Source organism: Macaca thibetana, chromosome 20 (assembly GCF_024542745.1).
Source record: "Macaca thibetana thibetana isolate TM-01 chromosome 20, ASM2454274v1, whole genome shotgun sequence".
Classification (NCBI taxonomy): Eukaryota; Metazoa; Chordata; class Mammalia; order Primates; family Cercopithecidae; genus Macaca; species Macaca thibetana.
The window spans coordinates 44,895,551-44,922,101 of record NC_065597.1 but is presented as its reverse complement, the minus strand read 5'-3'; the positions used below and the strand labels follow the sequence as shown (position 1 = coordinate 44,922,101).

Below are 26,551 nucleotides of genomic sequence, written 5' to 3'. Positions count from 1 at the left end.
CAATTTTTGTGGAAATTCTGAAAACAAGACAATTTGTTGAATTATTTTTAAAACTGTATTCATTTTTAAATATATTTTAAATGTTAGCCTGAGCATGTGCTGTAAGACAGAAAAAAATCTAAGAAAATGTGGCACCATCTCTGATATGCTTCAAATTTCAAGTGATACGTTTCTATGTCCAATTTCCATTAACTTCTTATTTGCTCATGGACTAATTTCCCTTTGACTTTGCTAATTTATTTAAAATCTTGACTTGATTAACTTGACCAAATTAATCTCTTTTCTAACCTTAAGATTCTAAAATCAGAGTTAGAGTGAGATGCCCAACCACTTAAAAGATAACTTATTCTTTACCTGGAATAAATGAGTATTTTGCTCGAAATCCCAGTCCTTCAAGCTCTTCATCAGAACTAAACTTAATCCACATGAATCTCCCTGTTGATCTAATTAATGGAGGGCTTTTCACACCACAGTAACGATCTATAAGAGGAGAGAAACCAAATGGCCCATCTCGAACTTCCAAGTGATCAAACCGACACTCAAATGATGGTTCTATATAATAATGTTCATCAAAGGTCAACTCTATTCTTTGACGTGGAGCAGCTAGAAAATAAGAGTAAGCAAATCAGGGCAACACAAACAAGAAAAAATATAAATGTATTGACACAAATGAGAAAAGCAGAACAACTGTTCTGCTAACTGCTTCATAGACAAAGGTTTTAGTGAGAATTGCTATACAAGTCATGATAAATGTTGTATCTTACAATAAAAATAATGCTACTCTGTAGAAGTATAGTAATCTTTTCCTTTGGCACATGCTATCTACTAAATTAAATATTTTTGAGTGATTCAGACTGAAGAGTCAAGAAGCTAATACTTACTTAGTTCAAGATACAATGTACCACAATACACAGAAAAATAAACAGAAGAAATGAAAGGAACTCACTTATGTGGACATAAATTTGAATTAAGCCTTATAAGGGATGCCAGTAAGTTTAAGTTTCTTATCAAAGAAGTTTTTCATATATACCAATGTACCTAGTTGAATTATACTTTGGGAGATTCAAACTTTCCCTAACATTTCTGCTAGTATCTTGTAAATGTATTCGATATGCAGAAATACTTATCATTACTATAGTTTAATTCAAATACATGTTTAAATCTCATTCAAACTGGTTTACATAGGTCATTTTACCAACATATTTAGTTTTACAATAAAGTAAAAATTAATCCAAGAAAATAAATTGGTCAAATACCTTCCAAAATGTAGATACACTCCTTGTTTGGTGGATATGAGTCAGGATAATTTGGTGAAGCGAAATGACCTCCATTGCTGGTTCGAACCCAAATGCCACACTGGGTTGCAGGAATGTGCTTGATTCCAATATTTTGTCCATCTTAGGGAAAAACGGCATTTAAAACACTCGTTACAGCAAAAGAGAATCATTTTTATCTTTCCCCACCAGTTTCCAAACAACTGCTCACTCTATGCTACATATATAAAATTTTGTAAGAACCACTGTCAAATTTAGCACAATAAATTGAGTATAGAAGTGAAAGATAGGGAGGGAAAACTTGCTGGGAGAGGACAAGTTTGCTGTGTAAAATAACGGAAATAAAGGGCTTATATGCACTTAACAAAGGGCAAAACCGTATGGGGGAACCTGCTAAGTCAGTAAGATGCAATACAATTCAGTTCTAACCTAAAAATGAAGGTATCCCAGGAAATGATCTCTGAGATGGGGCCCTCATACTTAGATTAACACAACAGTGAAAGAAGATTCAAAGGTTACACAGGGATTTTAGTTGAAGATTGTAGACTAAACACATGCACTTAGCTCTGCTCCTTCCTCAAACTCCACTTAAACAACAATAAAAGCATTTTTAAAAGGATATAAACTCTTAAATACAAAGGGGTAGATATAGCAGTAACAACTGGCTGTACCAGGAAGTTGGGTGGGGGGGGGGTGGTGAGTGAAACTGGGCTTTTTAAAAACACAAGGCTAGTTAAAAGTTTGTTTAGAATGAGTTGGATTTTCAGTACCCTTTCCTCCTCCACAAATCTAGCAGCTCTACAACCACATCAGAACACTAAAGGTGATTTCTTTGGAGAAGGTAAAACAGGGTTACTGGACTAGGGGACACCAGGCACAGCTGAGAAGGAAAACAGGGAGATGAGTGAATGTTAGCATATGTTCCAGCCTTCATTTCCTGCTGAACTCCCACAAAGGCCTCCTGATCAGATATTGAGCCTTTAAGCAGGAAAAGAAAAGATTCTTCTCTGTGAATCGAAACAGCCCCTAGGAAAGGATTGATGCAGACGCAGGAGTTCCCCAATGTCAGATCTGTCAACAGTAAGAGCCAGTAACTGATCCTTGCCCACACCTGCAGACAGTTAATGATCAGTTTTTAGTGTCCCTCTTAAAATATGAGCCCTCAAGGATCACCAGACATTGGAGGAAAATCACTAATATAAATAAATAAATAATTAATTAAAAAAAAAAACTGGAGAAAAGCAACTCTGAGAAGATAAAGACTATGCAAGAAAAATATTTAAACACCACCACCACCACAAAATAATCATTTAATATCCTGAGAAAGAAAAGCAAGTAAATCCACAAGACAAAAACAAAGTGTACAAACAGAATATTATATTCAGAAAACAGAACCAAAAAAAGCTTCCAAAGACAGAAGAAATGAAAAAATCAGCAGAATGTTCAGAGCAGAGTTCAGCAAACTATGACCCTGTTCCAAACATAACCTGGAGCCTGCTGTAAATAAAGTTTTACTGGAATATACCCATGCCCATCATTTGTGTGCTTTTGTTCCAGGACAGAAGAGTCAAGGAATTCGAAGAGTTGCTTCAGAGACTGTAGGGCCTACAGTGCCTTAAATACTTTCGATCTGATCCACAGAAAAAGTGTTCTAACTCCTGGTTTAGAGGTAAAGTTGAGGAAGTCTCAGAGAATGTGGAGCAAAAAGATGGAAAGCAGAAGAGCTAGAAACAAAAACCAAGAGGGTCATAACCAAGTAAAATAACAGAATTCCTGAAAAGGCAGAAGAGAGAAAACGGAGGAAAGGGAATTTTAAAAATTAAAACAGAAAAAAAAAAAAAAGAAAACTTCCTAAAGACAAAATTCAGCTGAATGAGTGACTTAATGTAAATCCTGAATACTGAGTTAACCGGAATTATGACAGAACTGTGTTGAGAAGGGTGGTACAAATGCAAGGTACAAGAACACTCATATATGGATGGAGTGGACAGTAGGTGCGTGAAAGAGCTAAATTCTTATCTTCCACGGTGAAAAATCATTATCTAATTTCTAAAACTGAAATAACCAAGTAGCAATACAGCATGTTATTTAGAGAAAGGAAGGGAAATACCAAAAGAATCAGCTAAGAGTGATTATTTCCATGGAGCAGGAAGTTAAGTAGGGCAAGATGGGGAACTCATTTTTGCTAACTAACTTTTTAGGAATGCTTTGATTTTTATCATGTGTATGTATTACTTAGATGAAAATAAAAAACAAACAAGGTTACACTGGAAATGTACTAAATTCAGACATAAAAATCTGGCTCAAAAAAACCAATCACACTAGCTAATCATCAATCATAAATCAAGACAAAAGAACAGGACCAAAGGACTTTGAGTAAGATATTAATTGAAGTGTTTCATTTGTTTAAATTAGAAAAAGGGACTTTTATTTTTGCTTAGTGATAAAATATAAATCTCATTTAATTTTTGGACATAATACACAGTATGCTAGGAGCTACTAGTGATGTCAATTTTTAAAATTTATCAGGGCAAGACTTTATGCTGACAATTTACTCTAGTTAACTGCAGCTAAACCCAGTAAAATTGAGGCTGATGGGTTGACAGAAAGCCTTAGGTCACTGGAACACCCCAAAGGGATTATGGAAATAGTACCCAAAAGTTGCAATCCTTTCAAATAAGCCATTCCATTGTCTTAAACATGCAGTAAGTCACCAATGTAAGTACTTTACCTTGGGTTTTTTGGGCCACAGCAATCCCTTCCACTACCAGTACTGTTATTAACAACACTAGAGAAATAACAGAGAAGAAAAGTTATGAAATTGAATCTATACTACATTTTACTAAGTCAATAAAGAAAATCAGATGACAAAAAAAGATGAACTAAAATCACTATTTATTAGTAAAATTCACTATCAAGATTTTTAAGCATTAAATGTAATGCTCTGATTTGCTACCTAACCCTTAAGATAACCCAAGAAAAGACAAGTGGTTTTGTACTCATTTATACAAGCATTTAATAATACATGGCATTTAAAGCATTTTTCAACTTAATAGCTTTAAAAAAAAACACTTAGTTTTTGCAACAGACCTTGCTCATCCTAACTATTCCTCTATTTACTGTAGTCCATCTCAAAGTTTACATGCAGTATAGCTGGCTCTGCAACGTGCTATGGCAGTGAAAGTTCAATTAGATTATATCTGCTTTCTGAGAACATTCATAATCAAGACACAAGTAAGGGGGCAGCAGTCTCCTAGAAATCAATTCAAACTGTCTTATCATCTTGCAGTACTATGCTGTCCTCTGTGCTACAAAGGCTAGCCGTATTTAACACTGAAGCTTTTTTTCCATGCTGAACATTTCTGAGACCCAATCAACAACATACTGAATTGTTTTGTGTATGTGGTTTGAAGATTTAAAGAAACAGTTTTATGGGTGGTACACTCTCCCTTTCAATGGAAACCACACTGCCAGTCTGTGCTGAACTACTGCTGGAGTTATTCATTCAGTGAATAGGCACTTACAGAGTATCCACTGAAGAGTGGGCACCAAGGATGCACAGGTGTGGAGAGACAAACAGAGCAAAATGGTTAAGAGTGTGGACTTAAGGAGTTTCATGAATCTAGGCTAGGGTTCAAGTTTTGCCTTCTACCAGCTGTGAGGCCTTTCCAGCTCAGTTTACTTATTTGTAAAATGCAGATGACGTATAAATAGGTCAACCTCATTGGTGGCTGTGAAGATTAAATGAGAGAATGTGTATAGTACTTTTATGTGCCAGGCATTCTGCTAAATAAACGATGGAGATTAGGACAAACCAGCATCCACAAGGAATCAATGTATTGTTGAATCTACAATACAAGGTGAAACGGAGTTTAACAGGAGATATGCAGAAGGCATAACGGAAGCAGAGGGTCCATTCTGCTGGGGGTTAAGGGAAATAGAATGAGGAAAACTCCCAAAAAAGAAGGCATACTCTGGTTGGACCTTATAGTACTTGTTGAGCCCAGGAGAAGGAGAAAGAAACAGCTTAAATAAGAACATGGAGGGCAGGGTGCGGTGGCTCATGCCTGCAAATCCCAACACCTTGGGAGGCTGAAGCGAGAGGACTGCTTGAGCCCAGGAGTTCCAGAGGCCCTGTCTCTATGAAAAAAAAAAAAAAAAAATCAGCCAGGCATGGTGGCACGTGCCTATACTCCCAGCCACTTGGGTAGCTGAGGCAGGAGGATCACTAGTGCCCAGAAGTTAGAGGCTGCAGTGAGCCATGATTGTGTCACTACACTACTGCCTGGGTGAAAGTGTGAGACCATGCCTCAATAAAATAAAATAAAATAAAGTAAAATAAAATAAAATAAAATAAAAACATTGAGGCATGAGCTCTAACCTACAGCAGGTTTTGGGGAACTCTGAGTAATACAGTGTGGTTGGCAAGTGGAAGGCTACAGCGGTATAGTAGGTTAGAGAAAAGTTGGGTGAGATCTGATTGTAACAAGTTTTGAATGGCATGCTAAAAAGTCTGGACTTCTAACTATAATGAGAAGCCCTTGTAGGTTTTTAAACAGGTGTACGGCGTTATCACTTCTGTGTTTTAGACCAATAATCCTAATGGTTGTGTGGAGTCTACACTTTTAATGAGAAGAGAGAAGACCATTGGGAAGGAAAGGTGATCATGTTTGCATTACCATCTTTGAAGCAGAGTGGTGGTAGTGGAAAGGGAAAGGAGGAGAAACTAATGACATGGTTCAGATGTACAGTCAAGTGCAACTTACAGGACGAGAGAGGTGAGGGAGGTGGAGGCACTGGAGTCTGCTAGTGCAAGTGGTTAGTAGACAGTTACCACTGTTCACTCAATAGCATGTACTGGGTGTCTACTACCAAAGTCACCAATGTAGAAATGGTTAAGAGGTAGCTCTTGTTATTCAGTTCACATCTTAAAATCTAATTATTTGACCTCTTCATCCTTGGTTTCTGGCATCCTTCCTGACCTCTGTGTCTCCTCTGTCTTTTCTCAATAACATTAATTTCCCCTTTCCCTTTCTTTGGTTGACGGTAGTGTTGAAGATCTCACGTTATGCTGAGATCTTTAACTCTTCACATCTCTACACTGGATCTGATTAGAAGAATGGAGTTGTGAAACATTTTTTTAAAACAGAAGATTTATGACCAAAAAGAAAAGTCAGGTAATAGTAGGTATTTGATAATTCAGCAAATAACCCAACCATTTGTATCAATTTATCTCATTAGAAGACACTATCTCCCCATATCATTCAGATCATACACCACTGGTCAATATTTCGTGCTCAGTATACCGTTCCTCCTTAATCACAGGTGTAACTATTTACCAGTTTGACATTTACAAATCTATCTATAAGCAAATAACCACACAAAGCCAGCAGACAGGGCATGTAAGAGGCCAATAAACTGAAGGCAAGACAGCAATGGCAACTATGGCAAAGGGATGAACTGTGGCAGCACAATTATGGTATACAATGACCAATAAAAATGTGCCTGTATAAAATAACTGCTTTATGAAATTTGCACAGAATACACAAGTAAGATAGAACAATCATACTGAAAATAAAGTTGCAAGGCCAAATAGCCTATTATATTCTTTTCCACTTTATTTAGAGGGTTGTGCAGTTTTCTTTTTTTCTCAAGTAATTACTAGCTATTCACAACTCAATCGACCAAATGAGCTGAGCCACTAAATATAAAAATGACGTATAAAGAATAGGGCGAATCTGCACAGCAATTAGGGATAGAAAGATTTACTGATACAGTTTTTGGTAATACAGTTGTGACTATTAATCCATTCTAAATTCTGTATCATTATAAACACAGTTTCCTGAGTTGTATAACAAGGTCTTTGTATACTGCTTGAGTTATAACCAGGCTGAGATATTAAAACAAATTCCATTAATGCTAAACCCTGCCATTATTTAGCACATGAAGCAGTTCTGTGGTTCTTTGTTCTGTCTTTATTCCCAATCTAGGTGCCACTGTTCCCTCTTACCAAAAGGATCAATAATATCTCAAATACAGGAATACCTCAGACTTTGAATTCAATGATAATGTATATAGGAAGGCACTAATTCTATAAGGCAGAAATCTACACAAAAATAAAAATTCTAAACTCTTTAATCTGCAATTTGATTGTACAGAGAACTGCTTGTGATTTGATGCTTGAGAAAGGTAGTGCCCACCATTTATGACATTACTCCTGGTTCGAGAGTTGAATTTACTCTTATAATAACCTGTGTACAGATCTGACCTAAAATGAAGTCACTCAGATGATAAAGATAGGTGCTATTCAGGCTGTTAAACAATCCTCAAAGCCACTCCCTTTATTCCTCCTCTTTTTACCCTGAATCACTGTCATTTTAGCTCTAAGCAGAGAATCCTGTTCCTAGGCCTTCCAGTTTTAAGGCCTACTTTCCACTGTTAAAAAAAAAAAAAAAAATCAAAGTCACATTTATTCTTTTCACTATTACTTAATAGTGGCAATTCTAGTGAATGCAATAAATACTGGAAAGAAGACAAAATTATTATTTATAATTTCAATGTTATTGAAAATCTAAAAACCTCAAGAGAATTACTTGAAATATTATTACAGCTATTGAGGGAAGAAAGTAAAACTAAAATAAATAACAAATATACTGAATAAAACGGAGCAGTAACATGTTTCTGAGTAGTAAAATAATGCTGCAAAGATAATGAGTCTTTCCAATAGGCCACACATTTAATAGCGGGTCCTGTTTTTTGCCTTAACAAAATGTTTCTGATGCTCATCTTGAAGACTTTGTTATACTGGCCAAAGAAAATTTAGAAATCACATAAAATAAATAAAAACAATATATGATATAGTTATTGTAAAGCTACAGTATTTTAAAAATGTAGCAATGACATAGGAAGAAACAGATGATCTGTTAAACACATGCAGCAACCTATTGTCTAACAGGTAGTGATTCACTTCCTGGTGGCAATGAACCAAATAGACGAGGTCCTTATTCTCCAGCACCTTATAGATAAGAAAATGGGAAAAAAATTAAAAGCTCAGAAATAGATATATATCTCCAAGAATTAATTTTTATTTATTGATTGATTGACACGGAGTCTCACTCTGTCACCTAGGCTGGAGTGCAGTGGCGTGATTTTGGCTCACTCAATCTCCGCCTCTGGGTTCAAGCAATTCTTGTGCCTCAGTTTCTTGAGTAGCTGGGACTACAGGCATGCGCCACCACAGCCAGCTCATTCTTTCTATTTTAGTAGAGACGGGGATTCACTGTGTTGGCCAGGCTGGTCTCAAACTCCTGGCCTCAAGTGATCTGCTCGCCTCAGCCTCCCAAAGTGCTGAGATTACAGGTGTGAGTCACCACACCCAGCCCCAAGAATTTATTATGATATACACGGTATTTGAAATCCTTGGTGAAAGGATGGATTTAATAAGTGGTTCTGGGATAACATATTAATTCCTTGAAATAAAAATAGATCTCACCTTCAAGCTAAAAACAAAAAATAAATACTAAATTGGAAAAGAAAAGGTGATTTATGTATATACTTTGGGGTGAAGCGCACCTTCATTTACTCACGACAGACACATAAATAAAAACTAATAATAACTGGGGGAAAAAAGACTAGACCATCATTAAAAACGTGCCAAAACCCAAAAACTTCAGCCTTACAAACACACACACACACACACACATATATATACACACTCGTATATACAGATTCTAGTGTTGGTCAGGCTATAGGAAGCTGACATACTCATATAATGCCATCGGATTGTAAATTGACACAACTTTTTGGAGGTTAATCTGGTAGTATATATTAAGGCTCAAAAATGTGCAAATCCCATCAGCATTTCTACTTCCAGGTATGGGAACTGAATCACTGTGATCGTGGTCCTCAAAATTTAATGTGCATCATAATCACCTTGGGTTTATTAACTCACAGATGGGAGTACTTTCAGAGACTCTGATCCAGTGGGTCTGAGGCAGGGCTTGATAATCTGCTTTTTTAACAAATTCTCTAGTGATACAGAAGCTGCTGGAGCTGGGACCACACTGTGAGAACCACTGCAACAGGAGCGTGGCAGATTACTGAAAGCAACAGCCAGAGGTGGCCTTTTCCCTCCTTTGGTAGTGGCAGGAGACATGTTTGGACCAATATGGATTGGGCAGGGCAGGGGTGGGCAAAAAGGAGTTGAGTCGATTTTGGAAACGTTGAACTTGAGGTGAATGCTCTACTAGCTATTCTTATGAGGGCTCTAACAAATACTTCTTGTTTCTGAACATCTGCACTTGCCAGGGACCTTGGACCTCTTTGCTTCCATGAAAGTACACTGTCTAAAACCTGCTTTCTCCAGGAACCCTTTCCAGATTAATTTCACTTGACAGCATTCAGACTTTTCACTTCTGATCATTCAACAGCTCTCCATCTCTGTTTTTTATTTTTTTTGTTCTTATACTGATTACGCACACTTCTATGTTAGCATTAGGTCTGGCATGAGTAACATAAATACCTAAACTAACAGTTTAAAACAGGATAGAAACACATCGCTCTGTCATATGAAGAAGCTGGACATAGGGAGTCAGGTGTCAGAATGAAGGCTCTATCAATACCAGGACCTGGGTTCCTTCTGTCTCATTACCCAGCTGTGAGAGGCTCATTTCCAAGGTCACCCTGTGGTCCAGTATGAGGCTGGAGTGCCAGCTATTCTATCTTCACTATAGCTCCCATGTCTGCATTTTAGTCAGCAAGAATGATGACTTGATAAAGGGCATTCCCCCTTTCTTTAAAAACACTTGCGCAGGGCCAGGTGCAGTGGCTCACGCCTGTAATCCCAGCACTTTGTGAGGCTGAGGTGGGCGGATCACGAGGTCAGGAGTTCAAGACTAGCCTGACCAATATGGTGAAACCCTGTTTCTACTAAAAATACAAATATTAGCCAGGCATGGTGGCATGCACCTGTAGTCCCAGCTGCTTGGGAGGCTGAGGCAGGAGAATCGCTTCAACTTGGGAGGCAGAGGTTGTGGTGAGCTGAGATCGTGCCACTGCACTCCAGCCTTGGTGACAGGGCAAGACTCCATCTCAAATAAAACAAAACAAAAACACTTGCCCATAATCTACAATGATTTCAAAATAAAAGTTTAAACAACAAAAATAACAATTCCCCTAAGTTGCGCACATCATTTTTTACTTAGAGCTAACTGGCTAGACTTAGTCACATGGTCACCTAAACCAACAGGAAACTGGGAAATAGTCTTCATTTTGGGGAACTATGCACTCAGTTAAATTCAGAGAATTACTGACAGAGTTAAACGGATATTTGCAGACAACTGGAAGTTTCTGCCACAGTCCCTATAGTGTACTATATACACAGCAGGCAGTGATCTTTTCAAAATACAAATCAGATCACATCACAGCCTTGCTTAAAATCTTCCAGTAGAGTCCCATTATAGTTAGAACAAATCCATGCCCCTTACTCTGACTTCGGAGGTCCTGTGTGACCTGGAGCCTGTGTGTCTCTCTGGCCTTCCGAGTACTCTCTACCAGAACACAAGCCTTCTTCCCATCACTTAAAACACATCAAGCTAATTCTTGCCTCAGGGACCAGCTGTGCCTTCGGCCTAGAATCTCCTTGGCTGATTCCTTCCTGTTGTTCAGGTCTTGTGAGGCTTTCCCAATTTCTAAATAAGCGCTACATTTTCTCCTTCGTTTTGCTTTATTTCACTATTATATTACCTGGTATTTTGAGGCTTGTTTGTTGTCTGTCTCTTCTTACTAGAAAGAAGGGCCTTGTCTGTCTGATTCACTGATGCATCTCCACAGCCTAAAAGACTGTCTGGCCTCAACAGTACTCAATACAGACACGATGAACACATGGGGGTGACTGAGCGTGACTCCAGTGTATCTTCTTTGTATCCGCAACACATAGCACAGTAACTGACAAGCACACATTTTGGATGAACAAACAGTAGCCACACATGTGACCTCGCTTTTTAAAATGTAAGCACAAAAAAATTTAAAATGTGGGAATGGGAAAAGAATTGAGATTCCCCCCCACCCTCCTGAGATACCCTGACACCACTGTTATTTTCAAGGTGGCTCAATTTACCTTTGCTAGTAATTAAATGTGTCTCTTTCTACGTCTTCCTGTGTTAAGCAACTCAGTGGTAAACATAAGGCTTTTAAAATCCAACACAAGATGCTAGAACCACCTACCTGGTCTCTCTGCTCATTGCCATTTCCTATAATGACAGCAGAACAGAGTTCAATTAGAGTCCACATACTATTTGACATGGCAGTCACTTGTTTTTGATAAACTATGTTCCAAAGAACAAAAAAAGTACCCAAATTTAATTAAACTCAATCATACTTTACTAGTTAAGAACAAAGATGGATGGTGAACTTTGGGATTATTCCAGCCTACATATGCTAATCACATGCCAATCACTTTAGTAAGAAAGAGTAACTCTGTAGCAGAAGTGCTTTCTCTTTCCTGCAGAATGTGACAAACTCCTCCTTAGTGGAGCTGATCTGAGATGGCACTTTTGTAAGCTCTATTTTAACTACACATCAGTCCTCCTGACTGCACAGTGACTACCATCACCTTCTAACATGATCGGGTCATATTTGAAAGACTACTTGGTATCTTCTAGTACTGTAATTTCCAATGTTACTCCAGGCATATTTAAACCAACATGTCTTAACGTCATTTTCATTAGAAAGGATTGAACTTTCACATTACTATACCCTGTAATTTTGGAAGCAATATAACAAACATGTTGAAGTGTCAGTTCTTGGAGCCACCCTGGTGTTGGAGGTGATTGAGAGGGCAAGGCCTCCCACCAATCACAGCAACTCTGTTCTTTTCTGTTGTCCTTTTTGTTTTTTAGTGCTTCCTCACAAGAGTTCCTTTGAAGTTTGGAAACCACTGGATTAGACCTCTTAAGATGCTCCTTTCCAATTCAAAGATCATAGTAATTTGAATCTCCAGTGCCTCAAGCAGACGTATTTCTAAGTATCAATAATTATTCTATAGAAGCGTAAGTTGAAAAATGATAGGAGATCATGCTGGATGGGTGGTACTCCAAGAGAAGGAGGTAGTCTATCGTTTTAAAATTTCAGATATGAACTTTATTTAGAGTCTATCATTTTTCTATCTTTTCTAAAAAGGACTGAAAGTGGCTTTGATTTCAACTTGTTTTGTCACGCAGGGTTTTTCCTAAACAGTGATTTTAATTTCAAAATGAAAGATAAACCAGATTGCAGTTGAGGATTTACTACAACAAAACCATTATTTAATAAGAGTTTTCAATTAACAGTGTTAAAACAGTTCTTCCCAAACCCTGGAAGGAAAAGCCAAAAAGTTGATTTTTAACAAGGCTTTAGTATTAAAGGACAAGTTTTTCAGTACCACACTTATTTCTGTATAACTAGTTTACGTTCTTGGGTGAGATGTAAGAATGAAAAACAGGAGTTAATACTTGTACCGTCTCAGACAAGATTTTTAAATACAGTGCCAAGGAATATTTTTGCTCTGTTACAACACAAATTTAACCAGTTTCTACAGCTTTAAAGATCGCTGAGTTGAATAGATTCTCTTGAAGCAAGTGTGCAGAATAAGAACAAAAATGGATTTACAATCGTCATGTAATATTTTCATGGGACTATAATGCTTAGTTAACCTTGACAGGTTAACTCAAATTCTGTAAGGCCTAGAGTGATCACAAACAGTTAAAAGTGAATTATTTAGTTTCCACAACATAGGAAACGTTTAAAAGCCTAGTAAGGTTATTCTTTTGTCTTAACGGCTGAAAGTAAAACAAGAATAATCAGTGGCATCTTAAAGAACCAAAATTACTTTCTACTTAAAATCTCACATACTCATTATGGCTGATTTATTTTAGTAGAAACTGACCATAATATTCCAAACAAGGCGTTCGTGGGTAATGTCTACAATTACGTAAATGTTAAATAGCTGCTTCAGATAAGCACCTCTTTGATGTTGAAGCAATTCACTTTATAGGATAAAAGGAAAACTTCTTCATGCCTTGGGGCACACAATGAGTAGTTAGTAATGGGAAAGCCCAGTATCTTTTTAAAAGGCAATTTTAAAAAATTAAAATATTGATTTTTAAATAGGTTATACATGTGTTTGGTTAAAAAAAAAATCAAGTGATACAAATGGGTGTGCAGTGAAACCAGTCTTCCCTTCATTCTTGTCTTTCAATCCTCTAGATTTCTGTATTAGAATCAACTACTGTTAACAATTTCTTGAATCTTTGCAGACCAGTTCTTGGCATTTATAAGTTAATACCACAGAAGACTTTAAAAATAGCTTGCTTTCTCTCTAGGAAGCCGCCACCAACAGCAGCAACAACAACAACAATAATTCAGCTTGAGCTTTAAAAATACTCCAGCATGTAAAAATAGCGTAGGCTGACTAACACTGAAAAAAGAAAAGCCAGACACTATATTGTTTTCACCGTAGCTCTGCCATCATCAGAATCCTTTCCTGAAAGGTGCAACACTCAACGCTTCACCACGACGGCCACAGAGGGCAGTGTGCACCCACGGCAAAGGCGAAGGCAGAAACGGTGCAAATCTCTTCACCATTGGAGGAGGCTCTACCAGCCTCTACCCTATCCAGCTCGATTTTAGCAAGTTCTGCAGGTAAAGTGGTGTGACAGATCTACGCGATTTCATCCGGGGGCTGCTCTCGGATGCACGGTCAGTAACATGCTGACAACCTTACCGTAGTGAGGGCGCAATCCGACAACGGCAGAAAATTCAGATAAGCAGCACGATCAGAAATCCTAGCGTGCATACGATTTATCACGAAAGAGTAAAACAAAACATTCCTTTTTCAGGAATTAAATTACTGAATCTCAATTACGAATTCAGGAATAAGTGGAGAGTAGACAATGTGTCCGATTAAAATCAAAAGCAAAATTATACTGAACTTTCTAATAAAACAAATTTGAAAAAAGTGTTGTTAGGGAGCAGGAAAAACACCATGATCTGTCACTCTACAGATATTAAGATACAGTGCTGAGTTACACATGCCACCGTCAATAACGCCTCAGCTGTACTCTCCATAGTTTTAAAAAAGAACATGTCAAAAAAGAACATTACAAACATGTCAACTTTCAATTTAAATCAGCGGGGGGAAAAGGGAAGTCCTTTACTGTGTGGTGGTGCTGTTTTCCCTCTGAAAATCGAAAAGACGATTTATTCAGTCCGAGTTTCAGGAGCAACTTTGTATCCCATCCCTAATTATCTATGTATATAAATTTTCATCTAAATTACCGCCTCCTGGAAAATGCAAAGCGGGTGGAGTGTGTTTTAGAGCTCTGTGCTCTTGGCAAGCCAACTGTTTTAATTCCCGGTACAACAAATTAATAAGAACCGAACACTAGCGGCGGGGAATTCTGAGACCTCTGGGGAGCGCGAGGAGCGCGGTTCCGGGGAGCGCCGTGTCCCGGGAAGCGCCCGGGCTCAGCCGGAGCAGCAGCGCTCCCCGGGGGCCTGGCCGAGCCGGGTCCGCGGCGCCCGCGCGCCGCCCCCGGAGCCCGCAGTGGTGCCGCAGCCTCCGCGGCCGCAGCAAGTGGGACCCGGCCGGCCCGGTAGGCCCCGTTCCCCGCCGCGAGGTGCAGGCGCCGCGGAGCTCTTCGAAAACGGCTGCACGACGTCACGGCCGCGGCTTTTATTGTTCGCGTGGAATTACTTCTTGCCATCACATCTGGAGAAAGAGAGGCCTTCGCTCCACGACAGGAATCTCACAACTTTGCAAACGGATGCGCGGAATTCTACCGAAGCGGCGCCAGGGCGCCGCTCGGAGGGCCCCCCTGGGCCCATGGGCCTCCTGGCCGCCTTCCCGACCCGATCCCCCTTCCCACTCGCGCCCGCGAACGTCGGCCGGACTCGCAAAGGTCGGAGGCGGCGCGCCCGGAGAGCCGGTGGAGCCGGGCAGGGCGCGCGCCCCGCGGTCCGCTCAGAGTAGCCGCGAGCCCCGCCAGACAAAGAGGCGCGTCGGGTCCCGGGCGCGGGTAAGGGACGCAGGGCGGCGCGCTAGCCTCGGCCCGCAGGGGGCGCCGTCCGCGGCCCCAGCGCTGGTCCTTACCTTTGAGGACCGAGCAGAGCCGCTCCAGGGCCATGTTCCCGAGCTGCCCGGCGCTTCGCGAGGGGCTGAGGTGGCGGCGATGGCGGCGGCGGGGCGCTCACGGCCCGGCGCGGCGGCGGTGGCCCCGCTCTGTCCCCATCGCCGGCCAGCAGCTGCCTCCCCGCGGGGTAGGGCTCAGGTCCTGCGGCCCGCCATGCCCGAGCCCCCCGGTGGGCTCCCGCGCGGCCCGAGCCCCCCGACGGGCGCCGCCTCCTGCTCCGCGGCGCCCCGTCCCATCGACCGCCCGAGGGCCGAGGGGTGAGGGCGCGCGGCGCGGGACTGGCTGGCAGCTCCGCCCGCGGCCCCGGTGCAGGATCCACTGAAGTGGCGTGCGCGGGGCGCCCAGGCTCATTTAAGCAGGGAGCGCGAGCGCCGCGTGCCGGCCGCGCTGCCTGTGCGCATGTGCCCGACCTGCCCCGCCCCGCGCCTCGCGCGCCCGCCGCGGCCTCGCGCCCTGGGACGGCTTTGCTCCCCGCCGGCTGCCGTTAGGGCTGGGGGCCGGCGGGCTGCGGGGTCCGTCGGTGGGGGGGGGGGCGCGGGGGCGCCTCCCGCCGTGGCTGCGCAGCGGCCTCCTCCGAGAGGCTGGGCGCCCGGGCAGTGCCCGGCCTGTGCCCAGCCGCCCGCGCAGGGCGCCCGGGGTAACTGGCCGAGCCCTCGAGGCCTCTCGCCTGACGGAGGCGCCCGGGAAGCGCCGCCCACCTCGGCCCCGCGCACTCGCCGGCCTGCGCGGTATCCGCCAGCCCTCGCAGACAGAGGGGCGTCGGCCCCTGGTCCCCTGGACCTCCATTGAAGGTCAAAACTTTGCTCGACCCGGGGCAGGGAGGCGCGGACCTCGGCAGAGGGAGCCCGAGGCTTTCCGTGCTCTTCGCGCCGGTGAGTTCCCGACCCGCGGCGCTGCCGGCGTTTCCCCGGCGCCCGCCAGGTTGACGGACACTTTAGTACCAACTCCTGAGACTCCCCCTCATGAAGTAGGTTTTAGGGAATGGGAAAGTCGAGGCCAGAGAGGTGAAACCATTCGTCCAGAGCCACACAGCGAATGAGCGGCGGGGCTGTGCACCCTCCCCACGGGCTGCCCTCTTAGCAGCTAGCCACTGCGCTGGGCGGCTTCGCCCGCTGATGGGAGTCTCCAGGTCTGCCAAGAACTGCCTGGCTCTTGGTGGTATTCTTGATCCTGCTTTATTTTCTCCATAGCGATTATTACACTGATATGCCATTCCTTACTTATTTGTTCATCCTTTGTATTTCCTTCACCCCCACACCATTAAGATATCAGCTGCTTGCAGGCGGGGAGACTGCATTCTTTTTTTTCACTCTACACATATGTATTGGGTGTTAATTATGTGCAAAAGACAATGATTGGTGCTGGAGATACAACCGTGATCAAGGCCTTACCATAATAGACTGTTTATGCCTGTCTCTGTGTGTAGTAGGAACTCTGTAAATGTTTGTTTAACCAATTGTAGCGAAAGACAATGTCAGGCAGCCGAAACATTTTTCAAGTATTAAGCTCTTTTCTCTTACTTTGTATTCCTCCAAGAAAGACACAAAAGCATAAATCACGAGATTTACAAAGGAAAAACATATTTAATACCAATTAATACCCAGGTGTTTCTCCCTTTGCCGTGTGCTATGGATGGGGGTATAAAAGATGGGTAAGTTTGGGTTCCTAAAGGTAACCACCTACTACAGTTAAGATCGCGTGCAAGAATCAATTAGGAAATTAAACATTTAAGAACTTTTTCCCGTGGATATAAAAAGGTGGCTCACGCATGTAATCCCAGCACTTTGGGAGACCGAGGCAGGTGGGTCACCTGAGGTCAGGGGTTCGAGACCAGACTGGCCAACATGGCGAAACCCCGTCTTTACTAAAAATACAAAAATTAGCTGGGTGTGGTGGCATGTGCCTGTAGTCCCAGCTACTAGAGAGGCTGAGGCAGGAGAATCACTTGCACCCAGGAGGCGGAGGTTGCAGTGAGTTGAGATCACACCACTGCACTCCAGCCTGGGCAACAGCGAGACTCCATCTCAAATAATAATAATAATAAGGTAGCATATTAGTAGAATAGGACAGTAAGAAGACCATATTAAGTATAAGTCACAGACAACAGTGAACCGAAAAAATTTGAGAGGAAGGGGCTCTCAAATAAGGGGCTCTTAAATTAAGAACATAGTAGGTTCTTAATGTGAAGTTGTTGACTGAAGGAAAAATCTGTGTGTGATGTCATCAGAGAAGGCTTCCTGAAGGAGGTGACACACAAACCATGGAAATGCTTGGAGTGGCGAGAGGAGAGGAGGCAGAAGAAGAGCTCAGCAGGCAGGGAGCAGGGTGAGCCTAGAACATGGGGTGAGTGTTGTGTTTTGTATTAAAGATGAGGTTGGACATGGTGGGCTTTGATTATGGAGATAGGTGCTCAAATGCTAGTTAGGTGAATGATTACTTTTAATAGTGGAGTAATGGAGTTCTGGGAAGATTCTTTTGGCAGTTGAGGTTGTAATAAAAGGGGAGAGATTAGAGCAACCACAAGAATACCAAAAGTAGATCTATAATACTTCTACATTTACATTTACTTTAGAAGCTCTTACTTGTATTATTTTGATTAAACCTAAAAAGTCTTTTCCTTTAGAATGTTGGCTTGGAAGTAGATTCCAACTGGGAATGTTCATTTTGTGGCTCCCTTTTAAGACACCTACCTTTTAGATGTGCTGGTGGAATCGTCTGCAGTCGATTTTTTGAGGAATGTAGGAAAGCACAGATCAGAGCTGAGACTACTGTGTGGCCATATGTTAGCCAAATCAAAAGGGAAGCAGTTTTCATATCTCTCACTTGGGCGTTCTGTATTTGAATTATTATTTTCCTGGAAGATCACCCAGTGGCACCCAGTCTGTTCCCAGATTACCTGGCAGTTTCCGGGTGACTGAGGACTCGGCTTTCCTTGTGTCCTGCTGGTCTCCCAGGCATCCATTCAGGCCCTCCAACTCCTCACAGTCATTCCTATAGCTTGAATTGGGTTTTCTCTAAGTCTCATGTAGTACTTGAATGGTATTGCATGGCATTTACTTGTTACTAGAATGAATCTTTTTTTTTTGAGATGGAGTCTCACTCTGTCACCAAGGCTGGAATGCAATGGCTCCATCTCTGCTCACTGCAACCTCTGCCTCCCGGGTTCAAGCGATTCTCCTGCCTCAGCCTCTCAAGTAGCTGGGATTACAGGTGCCTGCCACTACACCTGGCTAATATTTTTCTTTGTATTTTTAGTAGAAATGGGGATTCACCATGTTGGTCAGGCTGGTCTCGAACTCCCAACCTCAGGTGATCTGCCTGCCTGGGCCTCCCAAAGTGCTGGGATTACAGGTGTGAGCCACCACACCCGGCTGATGAACCATTTTTTAAAAGAAAGCATTGTATTGCCATTGTTGATACACTTAACAGATTTTTGTTGTGTCTCTGTTTTGCTGTTGTTTGGGAGTGTTAACATTTTATTACATTACAGCCGAGGAAAGCAGGTTGTTGCGTTTGGAGATTGTTACTGTCTGTGTCCCCTCCTAGTTCATATGTTGAAGCCCTAACCCGCAGTGAGGCTGTATTTGAAGAGGAGGGCCTTCAGGGAAGTAATTAAGGTTAAATGAGGCCGTATGGGTGGGTCCCTGATCTGAAAGAAATAGTGTCCTGTTGGGAAGAGACATCAGAGAGCCTGCTGTCTCTTCATGCACAGACACCAGGAAAGGCCATGTGAGGACACAGCAAGAAGGCAGTCATCTGCAAGCCAGGAAGAGCGTCCTCATCAGAAACTGAATTGGCTCCTGCCTTGATCTGGAACTTCAGCCTCCAGAACTTTGAGGAAGTATGTCTGTTGTTTCAGCTACCTAGTCTATGGTATTTTGTTGTGGCAGGCTGAACCAGCTAATACAGAGATTATAACTAAGGAAAGTAGAGGAATTTTAAAAGAACCAAACTTTTATGTGCAGAAACTATTTGTATATAATATGGATCTTGAACTTTACAGGGTGCAAATATGGCTACAGCAATGGTGACGTTTAGTGAAAAACAATCAGGTGGGTTCTCAGTATATGAAGATTTCAGTGTTTATTACACAACTGTAGGTTTTTTAGGGGGGGAAGATTGTAGTTTTTAAAAAGTGCATTCTATTAGTCTGCTCAGGCTGCCGTGGCGGAATTACAGTGTAGCTATAGACTGGGTGACTTACAGTGTAGAAATGTATTGTCTCAAGTTCTGAAGGCTGGTTTCTGCTGAGGCCTCTCTCCTGGCTTGCGGACTGTCACCTTCTCACTGTGTCTTCAGTGGCCTTTTACTCTTTCTGTGCGCACCCCTGGTCTCTTCCTCTTCTCATAAGGACACCAGTCCTATTGGATTACGGTCCAACCCTTCTGACCTCATTTAACCTTAATTATTTCCTTAAAGGCCCTGTCTCCAAAAAGTTATATACAGGGGTAGGGCTTTGACATGTGAATTTGTGGGAAATGCAATTCAGCCTATAAAATGCATGAACCACAATCATTCCTGTGTTATTGATATTGAAGAAGAGCTGTCAGGGAGTCAAAGAGTTCTTTCAGTAACACTGTCCTCTAAACTTCTAAATTTCTGGTTAGCATAATTTTAAACAAAGAATGCTTTTAAGAAACATTGCTTTCTACTAATACTAAAATATTTCTTCTTTACCAGGAAAATTTCAAATTGTTAAGAAAATTTCTGGTCATTAGGAGAGAGGCCTCAGCAGAAACCAGCTTTCATTTGATTGTGAAAAACTAAGAAATGCCCTAATTTTAGTCATGTGCTGCATAACGACCTTTGGGTGAATGATGGACCACATAAACAACTGTGGTCCCATAAGATTATAATACCATATTTTTACTGTACCTTTTCTATGTTTAGATATAATTAAATGTACAAATACCATTGTGTTGTAATTGCCTACACTATTCAGTACAGTCACATGCTGTACAGGTTTGTAGCATAGGAATAATACGCTAAACTGTAGAGCCTAGGTGTGTAATAGGCTACACCATCTAGATGTGTGTAAGGACACTCCATGAAGTTTGCACAGTGATGCATTTCTTAGAATGTATGTCTGTTGTTAAGTGACATATGACTGTATATTTCTAAGAATAAAGTTACTAACATATATGGTATCTTCTTCTTTAAAACCAGAATCCCATGTTGAAAAGAGATGTGTTTTCTTAAACCTGTTTACTTTCTAACCTGGTGTTCTTTTATTAAAAAACAACACCCCCCTCTAAAGAAAACCGTATTTACTAAAAGCTGAAACAAATGCTCATTTTATTGGCACAATATGAAACCATAAAGTGTAAATTCTTGATACAGTTATTTGGTAATGTTTGTTAAATAATAAAAATTTCTTATAAATTCAACTTAAGGGCTTGATGAACTATGAATATCTGTGCTGGCTTATATGCTTACGCTATTTAAAACAAACATGACTGGAATGCATCTATTCAACTATATGTCACTGTTATTTGTTATATTTTTGAGAAAGGTATATCAAAATTATTGTACCGTTAACAAATCTCAAACTATTTTGTGCTATAAAATATGTAATCTAAGACTTGTAATGAAACTTCTGTTTCTGGATATATGATCTACAAAGGGATCTTTGGGAAAGTTTTATAAGATTTTTTTTAAAAATTGTGAAATATAATCCATATTTAGAAAAGCACCTTAAACAAATATGTATGTACAATTTAATAAAGTGAAGGGCCATGAAAATACTACCCAAATCAAGAAATGAAACATCGCTTATGTACTAAAGTCCTCCATGTGCCTCTGCTTGGTCATAATCTTCTCCCCAGTTCCCTAGAGTTTATCACTGTTCTGACTTTTGTTGTTTCCTACCTTTTCTTTGTAGTTTTTAAAATAAATATATCCTTAAACAATATAGTTTAATTTTTCTTGTTTTGGAACTTTATATGTATGCGTGGATCATGATGTGTGTATGCTTTTGTGTTTTGCTTTTTGGCTTAACTTTGTGAGATTAATCCATGTGGTGTGTGCAAGTATAGTTCATGAAATGTCCTGGCTGTATAGTATTTCATTGTATAAAAATCCATGTAGATGGATATTTAGGCATTTTCTAGATTTTGGCCATTCTGAACATAGTTGCTATGAATATTTTTATACCTATAGCCTGGTGCACGTGTGTGAGAATTTCTTGAGAGTAGAAGTGATATGTAGATTTAGAGTATGCATATCTTCTACTCTAAATAAAACCAACCACTGCTTTTACTTTTTTTTTTTTTGTAAACTTTGCCCTGCTAAGAGTGTATCAGACTTTTGTTGTGCCATATCCATACCAACATTTGGCTGTTGTCAGCAGTTAATGCTTTTTGTCAATCCTTTTGCTCAATTTTTTATTGAACTGTCTTTCTTTCTAAATAATTTTGTAGGATTTCTAGATTTTGAATACAGTCATTTTTATTTGTTGAAAATATCTTCATTTGGTGACTTGTCTCGTCACACTTTCAAACTTCTTATAGTTCTTGTGGATAGAGTTACTAATTTTAATATACTTCAATATATCAGAAATTCCCTTTATAGTTTTTTTAATGAATAGGAAACCCACCCTCACTCTAGTATCATGAAGTTATTAAGTACTAGAAGCATTCGTATTTCACCTTCAATCCACCTGGAATTGATTTTTCTGTGCGATGGGAGTGCCGTTATCTTTTAGTTAATGAATTGTCTCAGCTTATTTATTGTTAAAAGGCTGTTCATATTCCTCTGCTCTGTGGTGTTACCTCCTTCCTGAATCAAACGTCCATGTATATGAGTCTTTCTCTGCACTCTCTAATATGTTCCATTGGCCTATCTCTTCACCAATACCACACTCTGTTAATCACCTTAACCCTTTTTTTTTTTTCAGAGACAGAGTTTCACTCTTGTTGTCCAGGCTGGAGGGCAATGGCATAATTTGGCTCACTGAAATGTCTGCCTCTTAGGTTCAAGCAATTCTTCTGCCTCAAGACTCCTGAGTAGCTGGGATTACAGGCGTGTGCCATGACGCCAGGCTAATTTTTGTATTATTAGTGAAGACAGGGTTTCACCATGTTGGCCAGTCTGATCTCAAACTCCTGACCTCAGGTGATCCAACCATCTCGGCCTCTCAAAGTGCTGGGATTACAGGTGTGAGCCACCATGCCTGGCCTAATCACCCTAACTTTATTATTTTGTTACCTGGTAGAGCAGGTCCTTGTTCTTTTTCAAGATTATCTTGGCTGTTCTTGTTCTTTTATATTTCCGTATACATTTTAGAAACCTCTTAACAAGCTCAGCAACACAACACCCCATTGGGATGAGTGGAGTTGGGAGAGCTTCGACATCTTTACCATTTTGAGTCTTCCTGTCCATTAACATGGTACAGATGTGCATTTATTGAAAATTTCCTTAGTGTTTCTCAGAAAAGTTTTATAATTTACCAGAGATGTGTACCACATCCACATTAGCACTTTGAATTGTCAGCATTCTTTGTTTTATCCGTGAAAGCATTCTTTATTCATGATAGATATGTAGTGGTATCTCTTCATAGTTTAGTATTCATTTCCCTAATGGCTTATCCTGTTGAACATCTTTTCATATGCTTATTTGCTACCCATATATCCTCTTTATTGAAGTATCCTCAAATTATTGCCCACTCAAATTGTTTTTTATTTTTACTGGTGAAAAGATGTCTATTTAGAATTAGCCAGCTGGACTCAGTTTAGATGATTCCAATTTTGTTGGCAACATCCAAAGCATCATAAACAGGAGCCAGTCAAACACACGCCTTCTCTCCACTGGGCCTGATTGATCAGGCCACATCAGTGTCACAGATCTGCTCCACATCCTGTTCGCTCTGCTGCTTGTTGGCTTTGCCATCCACAGTGACCTCAAGTGTGTCGTTATCTTCTGTCTTCTTCATGGCACACTCAATGGTCAGGGGGAATCAGGCAGAGTAGTCAAGCTTGTTTCTCCTGGAGGCACTCTTCTGAGGGTATCTGGGTTGTCTCTAGAGCTGTAGTGTTTTGAGGTGCTGGAAGGTGGGTGAAGTGCAGACACCCCTTTTTGTGTGTGGCTGTGGATGCTTTCCAGCACTGCCTTCTTGGCCTTCAAAGCTTTTGCTTTGGTTTCAGCTTTGGGAGAGGCAGGAGCTTCCTTAGGTGTCATCTTGTCCCAGTTTTTGTATTGTTGAGTTTTGAGAGTTCTTTATAGATTCAGATACAAGTCTGTTGTTGGATATGTGATTTGAAAATATTTTCTTGGCCGGGCACGGTGCCTTATGGCTATAATCCCAGCACTTTGGGAGGATGAAGCAGGTGGACCACTTGAGGTTAGCAGTTTGAGACCAGCCTGACCAACATGGTGAAACCCTGTCTCTACTAAAAATACAAAAATTAGCCAGGCATGGTGTCACACACCTGTAGTCCCAGCTACTTGGGAGGCTGAGGCAGGAGAATTGCTTGAACCTGGGAGGCGGAGGCTGCAGTGAGCCGAGATCACACCATTGTACTCCAGCCTGGGTGACAGAGCATGACTCCATCTAAAAAAAAATTTTTTTTTCTTTGCACATATAGCTTGTCCATTCTCTCAGAAGTGTCTTTGTCAAAGCAAACATTTTTAATTTAGATGAAGTCACATTAGTTTTTAAAAAGAATCATAACTTTGGTGTCATTTCTAAGAACTCTGCTTAACCCTAGCCTATGAAGATATTCTATGTGTTCTTTTAAAGTTTTATAGTTTTACATTTTATATTTAAATTTATGACCCACTTTGAGTTAATTTTTGTGTAAGGTGTGAGGTTTAGATCAAGGTTCTTTTTTTCTCCTTTGCCCTTTGTATTTATGGCAAATACCGATGATCAATTTTTCTGACACTGTTTGTTGAAAAGACTGACTTCCACTTAGTAACTTCTACATCTTTGTCAAACATCAAATGTCTGTATTTGTGTGAGTTTATTCCTGGACTCTATTTTATTCCATTGGTCTATGTGTCTCTCTTTGCCAATACCACACGGTCTTTATTACTTTAGCTTTATAACAAGTTTTAAAGTCACATAGTTTGATTTCTTCAACTTTGTCTTCTTTTTCAACATTGTTTTAAACTAGTCTATTTTCTCCTTCATATAAGTTGCACAAAATCTTGTCCATGTCCACAAAAAGATGCTGCTGGGATTTTGATAGGGATGGCGTGAAATGTACAGATCACTTTGGGGAGTATTGGCATCTCCTAATCCATGAACATACTGACTTTCTATTGAAGTCTTCCTTGGTTTCTTTCATCACGTTTCTTCTTTAATATGTGCATCTAATATTATAAATACCACCCCCCAGCACTGCCTCCTACAAATTTTGTTATGTTGTATTTTTCATTTGGCTCAAAATATTTTAAAATTTTCTTTGAGGCTTCCTGTTTGACCCTATGGTTATTTAAAATATCTGGGTATTTTCCATGGATCTCCCTAGTTCAATTCTATTATAGTCTGATAATCTACTTTGTATGATTTCTATTCTTTTAGATTTGGTAGGACTTGTTTTATGGCCCAGAATATGGTCTGTCTTGGTAAGTGTTCCATGTGCACTGAAAAAGAGTATTTTGCTGCTGTTGGTGAGAGTGTTACATAAATATCCACTAGGTTAGATTGACTGAGTGCTTTTCAGGTCAGCTCTAAGCTTTCTGATTTCCTGCCTACTTTTTCCTTCAGTTACCGTAGAAAAGTGTGGATGTCTCCCACTTAAATCGTGAGTTTGTCTGTTTCTCCTTACAGGTCTGTCGGCTTTTACTTTTTAGTTTATGAACACTTAAGATTTTTATGTTAAGAAGAGGGGACTGATCTTGGGTGACTCTGCTCTCCAGATGAGGCTGGCAGATGAACAGTGATGACACGCCCAGAAATTAGGATAGTAAGTCCTTTATTCTTGATGCTGGATCTGGACACTACACCACAGCATCCACCAGAATGAATATTTAGGGTTTTGTTTCTTTTTATGTTTTAGTGATATCTTCCTAGGAATTGTTCCATTTTGTATAAACTTTCAGATCCATTGGTATAAAGTTATTCTCCAAGTCTTCCTACTTTTAATAAATAGATTATCTGTAGTTATACCCTTTTCATTTTTGATACTGGTTATTTGTACCTGTTTTCGTTTTGTTAGAGGCCTTTGGGGCATCCTGTGCCCTGTAACTGATGAATGTGGGAATGTAAAGGCCCAGCCTTCATATTCTAACTTGGGGCAGGTTAGGAGATAGGAGAGGTCATCCTATCTCAGAACTCGATGTAGGGTTGTTATGAGGCATTCCATTGAGAATGCATCACAATTTGATTTTTCTGCCTAATCTTGTTTCCTTCCTTTCCCTTGTACAGTTGTGGATCAAAAGCACTCCCTAATCTACTATCTATTAGCCTTTTAAAATAACTGGTCAGGTGCAGGTAATCACAAGGGCTGGTTTTAATTCACGTTTATCCTGAGGAGTAAGCCCTTAAATATCCTAGATCAATCCCAGGTATACCATCGAGGTCTGCTGGACACGATTTAAGTTTTTGTTTCTTTTTATGAGGTATTCTAGCTACTTGCAAGGATGGGGAAATGTAAAGGGCTAGTTCTAATAAATGGTGTATTAATGTATTTACAGTATCTTCAAAATGATTATTAATTCTTAATTACTCTTCCTAGCTCCCCAAAGATGGATAACACTAACATATAGTCAGTGGGAAAGAAATCTCAGAAAATGTTCATTTGTCACTGTAATGGGAAATGGGAAGGAAGAAAAACAGCACTTATCAAGCATTTTCTATGTACAAACTGCCATTTCAGACTCAGAGCAGTCCTTGAAGGTAGGTATCACTCACTACCTTTGTTTTACAGATGAAGAAACCAAAGTTCAAAGAAGTGACTGATTCAGAGTCATGAAATCGGGGAGTTGGGCCCTGAATCCAGATTGGTCTGACTTCAAAGCCTTGTTCTCTTTCCAATGCAATATTCAAAATTAAAATAAAGGTCTTGTTAGTGATTCTCAATGTTGTGACACTTTTTTTTTTATCTGCTGTCCCTTAATAAATTATATTGAAGTTGCATTTGGAAATACAGAAACAGTATTAATGTC

At 40.6% G+C, this 26,551-nt stretch overlaps 1 protein-coding gene and 1 long non-coding RNA gene across 8 annotated transcripts in view; one reads left to right on the top strand and one right to left on the bottom strand.

Annotated features, from left to right (window-relative positions):
- Positions 1–15,819, bottom strand: part of NETO2 (neuropilin and tolloid like 2) — a 62,090-nt gene extending 46,271 nt beyond the window's left edge. For 2 of the 7 annotated variants that reach the window (XM_050773873.1, XM_050773874.1), the window contains exons 1-4: positions 15,403–15,484; positions 4,006–4,062; positions 1,257–1,397; positions 355–603 (exon numbers count right to left, since the gene is read on the bottom strand). In XM_050773873.1, the coding sequence (XP_050629830.1) occupies positions 355–603; positions 1,257–1,397; positions 4,006–4,062; positions 15,403–15,436 (481 nt within the window). In that variant the 5' untranslated portion in view covers positions 15,437–15,484. Of the gene's footprint in view, positions 1–354; positions 604–1,256; positions 1,398–4,005; positions 4,063–15,402 lie in introns of all 7 variants that reach the window. The other 5 variants (XM_050773870.1, XM_050773871.1, XM_050773869.1 and 2 more) reach the window with 5 other exon arrangements.
- A 329-nt stretch (positions 15,820–16,148) lies between these two features.
- LOC126944420 (uncharacterized) overlaps positions 16,149–26,551 on the top strand; it is a 42,081-nt gene continuing 31,678 nt past the window's right edge. Inside the window, exons 1-2 of the long non-coding RNA XR_007722050.1 lie at positions 16,149–16,314; positions 26,122–26,282. This is a non-coding gene — a long non-coding RNA (uncharacterized LOC126944420). The remainder of the gene's footprint in view (positions 16,315–26,121; positions 26,283–26,551) is intronic.